This window comes from Triturus cristatus, chromosome 4_2 (genome assembly GCF_964204655.1).
Source record: "Triturus cristatus chromosome 4_2, aTriCri1.1, whole genome shotgun sequence".
NCBI classification, from domain to species: Eukaryota; Metazoa; Chordata; class Amphibia; order Caudata; family Salamandridae; genus Triturus; species Triturus cristatus.
In genome coordinates this window covers 291870984-291886364 of record NC_140586.1, presented here as the reverse complement: position 1 = coordinate 291886364, position 15381 = coordinate 291870984, and the positions used below count along the sequence as shown (strand labels likewise).

Below are 15381 nucleotides of genomic sequence, written 5' to 3'. Positions count from 1 at the left end.
GGACTCAAATTCTTCTCTCCGCTGACACTATTCGCTACCCATTATGTGAGCCATTGAAATTGTGCCGCTAGATAGTAAGCCACAAGTCAGGCACCGCTAGCCCACCCTCCGCTCTTGGTCGCATAAGGACAGCAAGTGCCACTCTGTCTGCCAGTACCCCATAGGAACCCCGTGATCATCGATTTGAGCTGGACAAAGTACTTCGTCGGGATCCAGACCGGTAAGGTCCCGAAGTAGTATAATGACCTCGGGAGAGTGACCATTTTAAGCAGGGCTATGCGGCCAGCCACAGATAACGGCAAGGAGCCCCAGAAGTCGAAGTTATTTTGCTCCCCTCATGGCCTTCCTTATATTACCCTCTAGGATGTCTTCCTGAGTGTGATATATTTGTGTGCCCTGGTATGGCAGGCACCTATTTTCCCAAGTCACCCCCTCCGTTTCTTGTGGGCCCCCTCTTGCAGGAAACAGGCAAGACTTTGCCCAATTCACTTTTATTCCTGCAACTCTGCTGAGGTCTTGTAGTAAGTTTTTCGCTTTCATAAGCCCCTCTGCAGAATCAGCCCGAAAGAGCAAAAGGTCATCGGCGTACAGCGCAATGTGATGAATCTTCCCATGCACATTGAGTACCTTGTAAGACCGCCCTGATCTGGGCCGCGCTGCCAGCGGCTCCATCGCTAGGGCAAACAGCAGGGGGGGGAAAGGGGACACCCTTGACACGTTCCCATTCCCACGCTGCTGGCTTCCAAAATTAGCGCACCAGTTTTAACTCTGGCAGTTGAGTCGAATACAGGAGAGCCGTCCAGCCCACTGAATCATCACCCAGCCCAAACTTCCACATCACATGGAAAAAATAAGGCCATTCCAGGCTGTCAAACGCTTTTTCTATATCAACGGCGAAGATCGTCGCCATGTCTACTCTATAGGAGTCCACATTCAGCGCCTTTTGCGGGTCCTAGAGGCTAAGCGCTGTTTTTGGTGGGAATAAACCCAGACTGATCCTTATACATCAGGGTAGTCATGTGGGGGAGCACTACTTAGTATTTTGTAGTCTAAGTTAAGCATAGATAACAGGCGATATGCTGTTTTATCCCATGGCGGCTTCCCCGGCTTGAGTAACGGTATGAATGATGATCGTCTCTCTAGTAGACCCAGGTAGGTGGCCAACCCGTTTTGCGTCATTGTATAACTGTACCAGCTTGGGAGCCAGCAAATCAATGTATGCTAGGTAGAATTCAATTGGCAAGCCATCTGTGTCTGGAGTTTTATTTTGAGCCATGTTCTTAATAGCCCCCCCTCACTTCTCCAAGCTCTATTTCCCACCCTAGTGTATCAGCGCTGTCCTCACCCAGGGCTGGCAGTGCCAAACGCACGTGTGAACTCATGCAAATCCTCCTCCGCTGGAGTCTGCTTACTCTGTTATAGGTCAGTGTAATAGGCTAATAACAAGTCATTGATGCCCTGCTGGTCATACCTCGCTGCCCCATTCTGGTCCCTAAGTTCCAGGATCACTGTACCCCTCCTGCCAGGTTTAGCCAACCAAGCCAGAAGAGCTTCCGACTTTTCCCTTTTCGAGTGAGCTCGGGTGATGTATTTTTTTGTAGGCATAGCAACAAATGCGTTCTACTTGCACTGCTGCTGCCTCTCTAGCCTCCAAGAGCTCCTTCTGCTTGTCCGGTTTCTCAGGCCTATCTTTTCCATGTCCCGCAGTCGTTGGTCATCCCCCTCTGTCCGGAAGGAGCACCTGCCGTACGCCCATCATCTCTGATATACAGTGCCCTCTAATGACTGTTTTGCATGCGTCCCATTCAACTAAGGAGGATGTTGCAGGGTTATCATTGTTCTGGAAATTGTTAACAATAGCTGTTCCTATCGCTTCATGAAACACTTGATCTTTTAAAGCCTCGGGTCGCAAGCGCCCGGTGGGGATCTTTGGTTGCGCGCGGGACCATTGTTAACCTACTAGCTCAGGATTGTGGTCAGATAGCGTCCTAGTGAGGCATTCACTGCTGCAAACCCCCTCATGGACATCGGGGAGCACAAGATGGCATCTTGTCTGACATGCAGTTCGTGTAGGGCTGAGAAAAAGGAGTAATCCCGGGCCGCAGGGTGCTTTACCCTCCAGGAGTGTATCAAGCACCATTTCTGTTGCCATCTACAACGCACCTCTGCCAATTTGTGTGCAGGTGCATCAGGGAGTGGGGGATGGGAATGATCAAGTTTGACATCTGATGTACAGTTAGTCACCTCCCAGTAATACCGAACCCGTGAGGACAGTGCCCAGTTTCCTAGAAAGATGCGAAAAAAAGGCTGGTTGGTCTGAATTAGGCGCGTATATACTACCCAGTACTAGATCCCTGCCATCCAGTCTCCCCGAAACTACCACATACCTGCCTTCTGGGTTGATAATCGGTTTTGTGCACTGAAAGGGTACACCCGCCCTTAACCATATTAGGACTCCCCATGCAAACGCGGAGTAAGTGGTGTAGTATGCTTGACCCCTCCAGCGATGCTGCAGTTCCGTCCCTTCCTTGGCTATTATGTGGGTTTCTTGAAGCAAGAGCTTCAAACCATGCTGTGGAATGTCAATGGCTTTTTCTTAACTAAAATTTCCCTGTATATCACATGTAAAATAGCAATGGCAGGAAACTGGTTTAATATATTTTTCAAGTGGAAAAAGAGGAGGAACCCTATGACTGAGATAGCGAATGGATAAATATTCGACAAAACACAAAAAATCCCTACCTATAACTCACTGTGGATCATGTGTTATGTTGTATCGTATTGTAGACACCTTCAATATTAATGCTTGAATAACACGAAACAATTATTCTAGCGTCAGTTGCAATGTAATTCACATAGATAAATCCCAAATAGTGACATATAAAATCAAATAATCAAATTTTTATTCATCATAGTGAGCAATGTATACACAAGGTTTTTACACAGTTAAAGAGTGAAGTTAAAAAATGATGATTTAATATTAAGCACGATATAATACATCAAAGTATTACACACACAATGTTATTAAAAACTGTAAGAAAACTACACCACAGTCGACGCGGCGTTTCGATGAGACATAGATGAACCACCTTCTTCAGGACAGAGTTTTCTAATATAGTACACTTGATAAAAATAGTCTACCCTAAATCAGTTGGGTAAGATGCCCGTCTCCTGAAATTTTTGCAGCGAGGGATAACCTTTTAATATGGTAAAATTCCGTAATTAAAAAAAAAAAGACTACCAGCAAAAATTACAGGCACAATCACAGCTCACCTGTATTGCCCAACGGTTTCTAATCCTAAATACTGGTTTATAAGGATCCTCAAAAATTCTTTCTTACCTCGGTGGCTCCTACGAACGCCGTCCCGACCGAATTGTACCATATTAAAAGGTTATCCCTCGCTGTTAAAATCTCAGAGAGGCATCTTACCCAATTGATTAATGGTAGACTATATCAATTGTACTATATTTGAAGACTCTGTCCTGAAGAAGGTGGTTCATCTATGTCTCACCGAAACGCGGCATCAACTGTTGTGTAGTTTTCTTATGGTTTTTAATAACATTTTGTGTGCAATATTTTGATTTATTATGTCGTGCTTAATAATATGAAATCGTCATTTTTTTAACTTCACTCTTTAACTGTGTAAAAACCTTTTGTGTATACATTGCTCATTATGATTAATAAAAATTGAATTATTTGATTTTAAATGTTGTCGCTATTTGGGATTTAAATATGTGAATTACATTTCAACTGATGCTAGAATAATTGTTTTGTGTTATTCAAGCATTAATGTTGAAGGTGTCTACAATACAACATAACACATGATCCACAGTGAGTTACAGGTAGGGATTTTTTGTGTTTGGTCGCTTAATCTATTTTTCACTATTGCGTAAACATAGACCTATAAAATGGGTTGTTAAAAATATACCACAAATTAAAGAGAAAAAACACACATTAAATTGGTACAAAGTATACCTCTATTCTCAGTGATGTTAACATCTCTACTACCGTATCCTACTTTAGTTCGTTCAATTTTCTGTTTCCTTCCCCCCCCCCCTCACCACCTCTGAGCACGGCCACTCTTGATTGTCAGAATGCTAACTAAAGAATAGTTGGATCTTTGCTGTAAATAATTGTAACAAGAAGATAGTCACCACTCGCTGAAAACTGATATTCAATTTAGGTAAAACCCCTTCAACTGATTTGAAAAAGATGATTGACCGGAAATTCCAAATTCTCCGTTCACATATTGCCAGCATGTCTATTAATAGTGCTTCTGCTGTCCCAGAAGTAAGATTCATGCTTCCACCTGAAGATTCAAGTTAGCTTTAGAATGTTGCGACTCTTAAATTTATGTAATCTTAATGTCTGTTGGCTTTTTCAGTGCATATTTGTATTCGAAGAGCTGCAAACTATCCTTCACCTCCTATGTTTGAGAAATTTTAATTGGCATGCATTCAAACAGGATGTGGCTGTGCTCTCAGATTTCCACTTGCGGGAGCCCTCCCAGTGTGCAATGATTTCCTGGTAGACTGGTTCTGGTCTGCTTGTACCTAGTACTCCTAGGGTGCATTTCCTCCCTGGCAGGCTGGGACGATACCATGTCCCTCCCAGGATGCACTACCTGTCCCCCTGGATTTGATTTCCTTCCAGAATGTATGCCTCCCTCGTGGACTATTTAATTGGTTCCTCACTGACATTCTCAGGGTGCATTGCCTCTGGACTGACTGGATGTCACCAATGATGTTGTATGACTTAAGAAGCAATTGGGTTGTACAGCCACAAATAACTGACATTTACTGGCAAAATTCAGGGATTGTTTTTAAAATTTAGGGCATAAGGTGCATTCAGCTGAAGATTATCAAGGGGTAAAATACACAGAAGTAGTAATATTTTTATCATTATTTATCTTGTATCTTTGTTTCACACAGTATTCTTATAGGCTGCTGTTTATTCTTGGGCTGTACATCTGCCTGGGTATGTTAGCATTCATGGGTTAACAATATTGTGATTGTAGGAGTTTTGATTTTCTTTTCTCTTGGTAAAAGGGTCTTGTTCCTAGAAACAGAACCTGAAGAGCTGTGTTGTATGTCCATGGGCTTCCAATCATGGAATCCAAATTTAGTTGCTGTCCCCTTTTAATGATTCTGTAACAAAAAAACGTTTGATTCATCACCTAAAATTTTGTAACTCTTGGATTTACTTAGTCCATTGTCTTGGAAAAATGTATTTTCAGAATTGGAATCAAAGGCCGGCCACGTTAACCAAGGTCACCGACAGTGCCTTGTGTTAAATAAATAAAGAAATAAATAAAATCGTATATATATTTTTTTTAAAGTACTGATCGGTGAGCGATTCATTTAGGATCATGCACAAGGTTTAATAGAAATATAGAACCTTGGGTAACATTTGCATTTTTACCATTATTGTTATTAACATAGATGTCACATTTTTGTGTTTGTGTTTTTATTTGTTTTATTTATTTTTGGGTCCTTAATGTGCACTGTGGCTCAATATTCCATAGAAGATAGGGAAGGTGAGGTCGGATATTTAACAAGTTGAGGGTCCAGTGTAAGTTGGGAATAGGACTGGGGTGGGGTGGGCTGGGGGAGGGCGTCAGCGGAAGATGGGATTTGTAATGTCACAGCTGGAAATGTTTGTTACTTTTCATGTATATTATTCTGCATATCTTACAATTGATGGTTTTACTTTTCCTTTTGCTTCAGGTTGTTTTTAATTTGTAACCAACCAATAAAGTATATATACTTTAAAGTAGAAAATCCTCACACAGGCACCACTCATAAGTTAATATATTTTCTTTTTGTTTTCCAGGATATGCGTCACACTATGTGCTGACCATCTGTATTTACAGAAGATATTTAAAAAAAAAAAAAAGGAAATCCAGATTTTGATTCCAATGGAATCTGCTCTATAGATTTCAGTTGTGCTTTGTGAATTGTAACTCGGAGGCGATGCCTGTGCAAGCTCCACAGTGGACCGACTTCCTCTCCTGCCCCATCTGCACCCAGACGTTTGACGAGACCATCCGAAAGCCCATCAGTCTGGGCTGCGGCCACACAGTTTGCAAGATGTGCCTCAACAAACTTCACCGCAAAGCATGTCCCTTCGACCAGACCTCCATCAATACAGATATCGAGCTCCTACCTGTCAACTCGGCCTTGCTGCAGCTGGTGGGAGCTCAGGTAAGATGCTGGACCTTACACTGAAGTAATCCCACTACCTCTGAATGTTACTATGTTAACAGCAGCTTCTCTGTGACCCACAAATGGGGTTTCTTGAGCCATGACATCCGTCACATGCAGTAAAATACCTTTCCGGTGTACCTTACATACCCTTGCCCCTTTTTATGTGGGCTTTGCACGCCCCTTTATGTCTACTGGATCTTGCTTCCTCAGGATTCTCACTGTGCCCACCCTCCGGCTCCTTGCTCCCCACCTCCTCGCTCCCCATCTCCTCTGGCTTGCTCACAGGACTTTGCTGCTGTTCCTCTCTTTGAACCCTCCCACCCCCTGAGCATTGCCCCCCCACATCCTCTTCTGAGCCCCCTCTACCTTTTCCCTCTGGGGCCTCCTTCTCCCTATCCCCTACTCCCTTGCCCTTTGGGCCTTGCTCCGCTTACTTCCCCCAAGGGTCTTGCTGTATCTTAATAGTTTCCATCCGGTTTCCTTAACACTTTCTTCTTGAAAGGAGGTGCACTTTTACTAATGGAAGCTGCCTCCTCTTCCACCTATATCTCATTCTTCTCCTTTTTATCTCCTTATCACCCATTACACTGTTTCACCACCTCTCGTTAATTTGCCTCCATCTCATTCAGTTTCATTGCTTTCTCCAATATTGCTATTGCTTCCCTCCATCTTATTTGCCACTGCTTCCTTTCCTACCTCTTTTCCAGCCACTTCCTCCTTCAACTCTTTGCCACTACTTTTCCTGCTCTTCTATACAGCCTGCATTAGCCTTCTTCTCTCCTCATACCGTAGGTCCCTCCTCCTGTGTCTCCATTGCATAATTTTCTTCCTCTTGCTAGTTATTTTCCTTAAGTCTGTTTTCTCTCCTTCTCATCCTTTTTTCAAGATGCATTATCTGGCACTATTCGCCTCATTTCCTCATGCTTTTCTTGCTTTAACTAATGCTGCCCCCTTTCATTGCCTTAACCATATCCACTGCATTGTGGAGATTGGTGTTGGCATAGAAAAACTACTAACCGGTTATACATTGCTCTTTGATTGTGGCTACTTATTGTTCTAGGACCTTTGTCTACCACTCTCCTTATGCACACACTTTAGTCAAACTGCCTCTCTCCTGTGTTGCCTTCAGGTTCCTGAGCAGCAGCCCATCACACTATGCAGTGGGGTCGAGGACACGAAACACTACGAAGAGGCAAAGAAATGTGTGGAAGAACTGGCACTGTATCTCAAACCACTCAGCAGCGCCAGAGGTAGGGCCACCTTTACATCCTGTTAGTGTAAACTGTTTTTGGAAGTGACTGTTAACAAGAGTGAATAGAATTAAGATCCATTTCTGTAGGAGTCTCTGAATACACAATTTAAGGGTTTTGTCTGCAGCAGCTTTTCGGTGTCTGTTATCGAAGACCTCTTTTGGACATAACAATACTTAGTGCTAGTGGGGCGAATTCATTTCTTACCTTTCGTTGGCTTTCTAGTCACTCATTTCCTTTTCTGGCTGCGTAGGATACTTGTTCTGCAACAGTTTTAAACAACTCACATGAAAACTGTCGAGCAGGAGTTTGCAAAGTGTGATATCACTGCACTTGGCTGTCATCAGCCTACTTGAAGCAGTAATCTGGGGCAGACAAAAGAGGGTAGGACCTCCCTCTAGGCCACAGAACTGGTTTTGGGCCTTACATTTCCAGGGACAGGCCTAGGTCTGGATAAGAGTGACGGCAGGGCCTTGATGATTTAAATACCTTTTTCACAACCAGTAAGGCGCTCATGGCAGGGGTATGTGCACCCTTCACCATGCAAGGGGAATTTCCAGCACAAGTACTTTTATGAATAACAAACTCTGCATAATTAATTTCTATTGTTAACAATACCCTGAGTGTCCTGGCACTTAGCAGAATTGTAGGAAAGTGCCCCTTTTTGCATTGTCCCCCTAACTCTTTGCCAGTACGTGATGCTAACTTTGACTGAGTATTCCCTGGGTCCCTGTCAATCAGGCTTCCAGGGCCTTTGTTCTTTACCAAAACTGTTCCTTTGTCTTCACAGTTGGCACACCGCTGGGCCACATGTAAGTCCCTTGTGAAAGGTACCCCTGGTACCAACGGCCTTGTGATCAGAAAAGGCCTCTGAGGGCTGCATCATGTATTATGCCATCCTCGTAGACTCCTCAACTTAACATCCACACACTGCCATTGCAGGCTGCGTGTTTTGGTGTAGACCAAACTGAAGAGTCAACGTAGCACACATCCCTGTGTGCCATGTCCACCAACAATGCTTGGGGCATGGGTAAGTCACCCTCTAGTCTGCCTTAGAGGCACGGTGCACAATACCACAGGTGAGGGCATAGCTACATGAGCAATATGCCCCAACAGTGTCTCTGCCATTCACAGACGTTGTAAGTGCAGTGAAGCCATTCTGAGTGCATGGGCTGGGGGTTAAACAACACAAACTCCACAGCTCCATGGTGGCTTAACTGAAGGCTGAGAAATTTGGTACCAAACACCTCAGCGCATTAAATCTACACTGATGCCAGTGTTGGATTTAATGTAAAATGCACTCATCTTAGACATGCCCTCTGAAAAACGTCCAGCCCAGGTGTGGTTCATGATTGGCTACCTGCCATCTGCCACCACCCAACAGGTTTCTGGACCCCTGGGTAGAGAGCTCTCTGCTCTCCTGGTCCTGAAACAAAGCACATTCTTATCAGAGGTGTAATGTCTCCTCTCCCAGGATGGGCAGGGTCCACGAAGTGAAAGCTTCAAAGGCTGTATCTACTCCCATCAGCAGCCGTCTCCCACCAGTTCTGACCCCCCACTCTGGGTGGAAGAATCGGCGGGAAAACCTAGAAAGAAAGAGGTGTGCTCACCTCTGCCAACCCCACCCCTCAGGTAGGGTAGGCGAAGTGAAGCACACATCTTAGTTCCCTCCATTTGGACATGGGGGACTCCCCAATCAGGACAAGGCATAAGCCCCGCCCTTACTGGAGGGTGGCCTAAAAGGTGGTGTAGACACCCCAGGGAAGGAACCCATTGGTCCCAACCTGAACACTCCTCTAATGCCCCTAAATCTAGTATTTATGGGCACCCCTGAAACTGGCTCAACAAATTACTATGACCTACGAAGTAGCGAAGAGCCGTGTAGCAGTGGAGACGAACAGAACTGACATTGCCTCAGCCCTACTGTCCTGTCTCCTCCTCTGGCAACCCTGCTGGAAGAAACCGGCGTGTTCTGAAGCCAACACCTCTCTGAGCTGACTTCGATAAAGACTTTCTTTCTCCCAAGGTCCTGGATTGTCCAACAAAGAAACTTCAACTTCAAGGACTCTGGATCCAGGCGGATTCGTGTCCACTGCACACTCTGCACCCAATGGCCCGAGATGGAGTGACTCGCCTATCCTGTGAAGTCTCCCAGGCAATCCTGACCTTGTCTGCATTGGGGGCTTACCTCTCCAGGACCCCACATCCCCTCAACGCCTGCAGCCTCTGTTCGAAGCCCCCCCACCCCACCTCAACCAGAACCAGCTAAGAAAACCAGACAGTGAAAGGCACCCATGCATCCTCCGCCCCTGACTTTGGGGAGCCCAGCTGACGGTGCCCAGGTGTCGCCCAGCTATCCAACTTACCTGCCCAGCCATTGGTCGTCTTCGTCCAGCTTCTCCAAGCCTGCAGCCTCTTTTCAAAACTCACTGCCTCCATTGGAAATCATCGGGCGCCCAACGCAGATTTGCATCTGTAACCCGGCCGCTGGTGATGTAGCTTTTGGTTCTGCTTTGTGCCCTCCCCGTGCTCACCTCAATCCCCGGGACATTTGCCCTGGGACCCTGGTTACCTACCTGTAAACTGTGCCTCTTCGAGGTACCCCCGGCTTCAATGGATAACATTGGGCCCAGTGACTTCAGCACCTGACCGCCCCAGTGCCGCTGGTGGTGCAGTACCTACCTGGTCTTGAATCTTGCCCTGAGTTGGCCTAAAAACCCCAAAGCCTGGGGAAGTAAGTTGAGTACTTACCTTCAAACTATTTAACATTGTTTTCCCTCATACAATTGCATTGTAGTTCTATCCATTGCATCAAACTGTCTAATCTTATCCCTGTAAAAGCATACAACTGTACTTGATTGACTTTCACAGAAACCATTCTTATTACTGTAAAGTATATAACTGCATTTACAAAACGTTACTGCATTTATGAGCAGTATTTATACTTTTACGACACTGTGAAACTTACCTGCACTAAGGGATTCTTGATTCTAGAAATAAAATAACAAAGTAACAACTTTTTGTACAATCCATTGGTCTGGATTGAGAGTGTCATTATTTTGTGCCCGAGTGTGTACAATAAATGCTTAACACTACCCTCTGATGGGCCTAATGGCTCAGCCCAGCTACCACTAACTTGAGAGTAAGGTATTATCTACTTTAATCTCTGCCATACCTTTGGGGACTCTCTGCACTCTCTATACCTCCTTTTGGTGTAGTGTGTATATACAGAGCCAGCTTCCTACAAGAATAAACTGTAGTTAGACACACAAGTTGAAATGCTCCTGAACAGCATTTGTTCATTTTCCATCGTATTTTTAACTGTGAGAGTTATGTCAATTAAGTCTGCAAATAAATGTGTGTGGTTCTGAGGCGAGAACAGCTTTACAGCTGAAAACAAAACTTTGGGGAGCAGCAAACTTGTATATTCAATTCAGGTGACTTCCAATCACTTTTGGACAGTTGTATTTCAAAGCATCACATACGCTCCTCGCACCCCACCCCCACTCCAAAGAGTTTGCCATCTCACAGTTCAAAGAGTGCACACGTCTCTTCAGAGTTTGACACTTAAGTAATTTCAAATGCAAATGTAACTACACTAACGAGGCCATGCCATTACATCCACAGCTAAAGTTAAATATATAGTACATAACCTCAAAGCAGACGGCATGTTTGAGAATGAGAGAAACTGTGTGTTCGGTATTTAGGTGTTTGGAAAAAAAAATATTTGTTATTATCAAGCCGGGGTATGGCAGAACTGGCACTGTTTTCAAATGTTTGCTGCTTTGGTGCAGGAATCTTTGTCTTGCGAGATTATATATCTGCATTGGAAATGGATGAAACTAACCTATGTCATTTTTTTCTGTAACATGATTTAAGCTCTTTACATTTAGGTTTGTGTACATCCATGCTCCTTTTCAAATGCTTGACGTTTAAACTTGGGAATCTGGCTTAAAAAATGTTTCATGGACCCTCTAAGCTACATTTGAAAATGATAGGTGGATGTAAAAAAAGGTAACCAATCACATACGAGGATAGTGTCCTTTCTGAAACACATATTTAAACCACCAAGCCCCAAGATTGCAAGTGATACTTTTTACATCCCTAATCTCATTCTGTCACCAAACCATTACAATATGTACTCATCCACCCTGACACTCTGTAACACTCATTTAAACATTCATCTACTACACTGTACTAGGCAATAACTCTTACTGGTTATATTTTCACTGACCAGGCACTCGCTAATACAGTCACCAGGTCACTTATGTGGTCATTCATTCTCACTCTTTCAGACCTCACACAGTCCCGTTCACACTGGCTGTACCATCCCTTTGCAATAGTATGCAAATTGTACTATTGAAAGTAGTGCTTCCTGTTTTCCGTTTTTACAGATAAATACAGACAGAAAACAATGTGTTTTCTGTCTGCATTTATTTTTAAAGGGGGATAAATACAGAAAATTGAGCTATTTTGAATGAACCTCGGTGCTGTCTTTCATGGATTATAGCCCAACAGCTGAGTAGATGGACCGCATGGAAAATGAAAAAACAGGATGAGATTGCTTTAAATAATGGCATTTGTCCACATGCATTTGTGGTATAATGCTAATATTTACCAGTGGATGTATTAGTATGTAATATTTGGTAGCTTAAATAGTGAAAACATGACAGACATCAAAGTATGAGTGCGCGTAGAACAGTTAAATAAATATGGAAATGTACAGTTTTGCAACTTAATTTTTACTCAAAACACTTATGGGTAAATACATATAAAATAGCCCAAACATAAATATGGATAAATACAGACGGAAATGTTAAACCTAAATACCATAAAACCGGGACCCCTAATGAAAAGGAAATGAATAAATAGATTTTAGGTCCAGTAATTGCTTTTATATGTGTGGCTCAAAAGGGAAAGCACTTTAACATTGCCACTGTCTTGGATTGCATTATCATAAACTTTACAACTCTCGCCCGTGAAAATAAAAGCCATGGCAAATGTCACTATGTAAAGCCCCTGTCACAGTGTCCAGATTCTTTTGGCCTGCCAATTCTTGCTTACACTATACTCAAACCAGTGAGGCTTTGTGGGGTCACACTTGCCTTAAAATTAAGTGTTTAGCAAAGCTATTTATTCTTAGCTGGTGTTGGCTGCAGATAGACATGCTTGGACGGATTGCGCCAGAGCTCTGTCCATCTTGGGCTCCTTCACGACCTGTGGAAGTGCACCGGTCTCATATCTGCTCTACTTTAAAGAATCCAACTCTGCCTCATCATAGTAAGCCATCTGATTCAAGTTTCAGTGACCATCCCATTGCACCGTTCGGGTCAGCTTCAACATGAGACCCTTTCAAGTTCCGCTGAGAATGTTTAACTCGGGGTGATAGAAGATAAAAAAGAGAGGCTTTTCAGAAAGTGCTCTTGAGGCATATCAACATAGGCATACTCTGACCAACACAAAGTCTGCAACATCAGCTTGTCGCTGGAGCACAACTAGTATGACTGCACTGCCTGTGGCCTGTTCATGAATTAGTAAACCTTATGCTCCAGACGCGACCGATGCGTAGCTCATACCATGAAGATGGAGGTGGTGGCTGAATTCCCTGCTGATGAAGAGCAGCAGCTCCAGCTAGGCGACATGGAAGAGGACGTTGCCGTATAGGGTTGCATCATCTTGTGCAGTCCACACTGTCGCTTCCAATGACTCTGGCCAGCACGAGGAGGAAGACCAGGATGAATCGTTTATGCAGGCAGTGGAACTTCTGGAGGGAGCCACGGCATAAGGATGGGGCCCCAGGATAAAGACGACACAAAGGGCCTTGAGTACCCAAGGTCCCCATACCCTCACATATACCAAAAGACTACCCCCATAACCCTCCATCCCCTTGGTCTGCCACAGCCTTCGGGTTCTGGCTGACACAGAGTGTGCTTTGGAGCCGAGACAAGACGAGACTGCGCTTAACCCTGATTGGGCTCCAGGTCTCGGGGGCAGACATATAGAGGAGGTAGGGTGGAGAGGCACAGCCCTCTCCGCTGCAGCAGCACTCAGTGCCGACCAAGCTATCGATGCCTGCACAGCCTATGGTGCCGAAAAAACTTAGACGCCCGTCCTCCTTCGGGGTGGACAAAGCTGTCGGAGCAGACCAAGTGTATGACGTCGATGCAGCATACACCATCGGAGCAGAGCCATATGTTGACTCCAAAGAAACCATCGGCATCGAAGGCATCAACATCCCATCCTCCAGTAAAGGACAGGAAGAAAAACACTGATAAGTAAATGGCACCGAAGAGAACTAAAACCACAACCACTACGTATACGGAGGGAAATGTCTTTGAAAACCTTCAAGAACAAATGGTTAAATGTTCTCTGGAAGAGGAACATTTGCCCGAGAGGCCCCACAAATGGAAAAGCCTGAACATCGAATGAGCACAGACTCTTCCAAAGAAGAAGAGTATGGCGAATAAGGCCACTAAACCTTTTGCACTTGACATCACACCTCCTACAAAACTTGTTGCCATCATCCACACATTCATTCAAAGTGGGCCATGCTAATCATTGGTGCATAGCCAACTCGGTGGGTTTGCTATCACGCTACAACAGGGCCACTTGGGATAGCATGAAAGAGCTGCTACAGCGTCTTTCAGAGCCGTACAAAAAGAGAGGGAAAGAGTTAGGTACTGAAGGTAGGCAAAGTTCAAATGCAACTATCCGCTGCGCCCTAGACAGCGCGGACACTACCGCTAGAGGGATACATTCCTCACTCCTCATGTGTAGGCATACCTAGCTACGCATTTCTGAATTGAAACCTGGGGTACAACATCACCTGCTTAACGTTCCATTTGATGGTGAATTCATCTTTGGGCCAAAGGTAGACTCCCAGTTATAATTTATTTTAAAAGGATGCGTAGACGGCAAAATCCATGGGGACACTGCAGTCTACTTAACTATGAAACGAGACTGTTGACGTGATCAGGGCAGAGGGGTAACCAAGACCACCATCTCTGACACCCAGTCCTATCAAAAGCAACAGCAAACATTTCAGCAAGGGGGTAAAGGTTACTTGAGAGGAGGCTTCAGTGGGGGTAACCAGAGAGGCAGGGATATGGAAACTCCCGGGAAGCAAGCCTCCACATCCAAACAATAACTCTCCACCCCCCCTTTCCCCTGACACACAACACCTGCGGGAGAAGTCTGCAGCTGTTTCATCCTCTGTGGCTAGAGATATCATATCACTGGGTACTATCCATTGTCCACCACGGATTCTATCTAGAACCTACCTCCATTCCCCCCCCCCCCCCCCCCCCCAAACACTCCTCCACACAGACAGACCCTTAACCCTCAGCATCTTCACCTTTTTGAAAGAGCAGGTAAAAGCTCTCTTTAGGCCTCGCCTATGCAGCGCGCGTGCGCTGCATTGGAGAGACCTTTAGTCATCGGCACAGCTTTGCGGCCAGAAACATGCACGCGTTCCAGTGCCTTCAATGGCAACGCGTGCACGTGTGGAGATTCGCTTGCGTGAGCGAGCGGCTGGCGCCATATGTCATCAATTATCGTGGCGCCAGCCGCTCGCTCCCGCAAGTGAATAGCGCAGGCCCCCCCCCTCCTCCTCCCCCCCCCCCCCCGCTGCCGCGCAAGCTTGTGCTTGTATATATCGCTACTGCACAAGTTGTTAAATTACTGACATTTATATTTGTCCCTAAAAACAAAATGTTTTGTTTCCACAAGTTACAGAACCTTTACTAATATGAGTGTAAGGAGCCCCTTAAGCGTATCTTCCACGGAGTCCCCCTCACGTTTTCTGATGCTCTCTACTTTTGTCACATTACCATCAGAGTAATACAGATTGCTTCTCTTTACTTGGTACCATGCCCTCTACCTCATGGTTATGCACAGGGCAGGCTCTACCGCATTTATTTCTCCG

At 44.9% G+C, this 15381-nt stretch overlaps 1 protein-coding gene across 13 annotated transcripts in view; it reads left to right on the top strand.

Moving 5' to 3' along the window:
* RC3H1 (ring finger and CCCH-type domains 1) overlaps positions 1-15381 on the top strand; it is a 710644-nt gene that overhangs the window by 105396 nt on the left and 589867 nt on the right. For all 13 annotated transcript variants that reach the window (XM_085601577.1, XM_085601575.1, XM_085601567.1 and 10 more), the window contains exons 2-3: positions 5834-6204; positions 7337-7457. In XM_085601577.1, the coding sequence (XP_085457703.1) occupies positions 5974-6204; positions 7337-7457 (352 nt within the window). In that variant the 5' untranslated portion in view covers positions 5834-5973. The remainder of the gene's footprint in view (positions 1-5833; positions 6205-7336; positions 7458-15381) is intronic.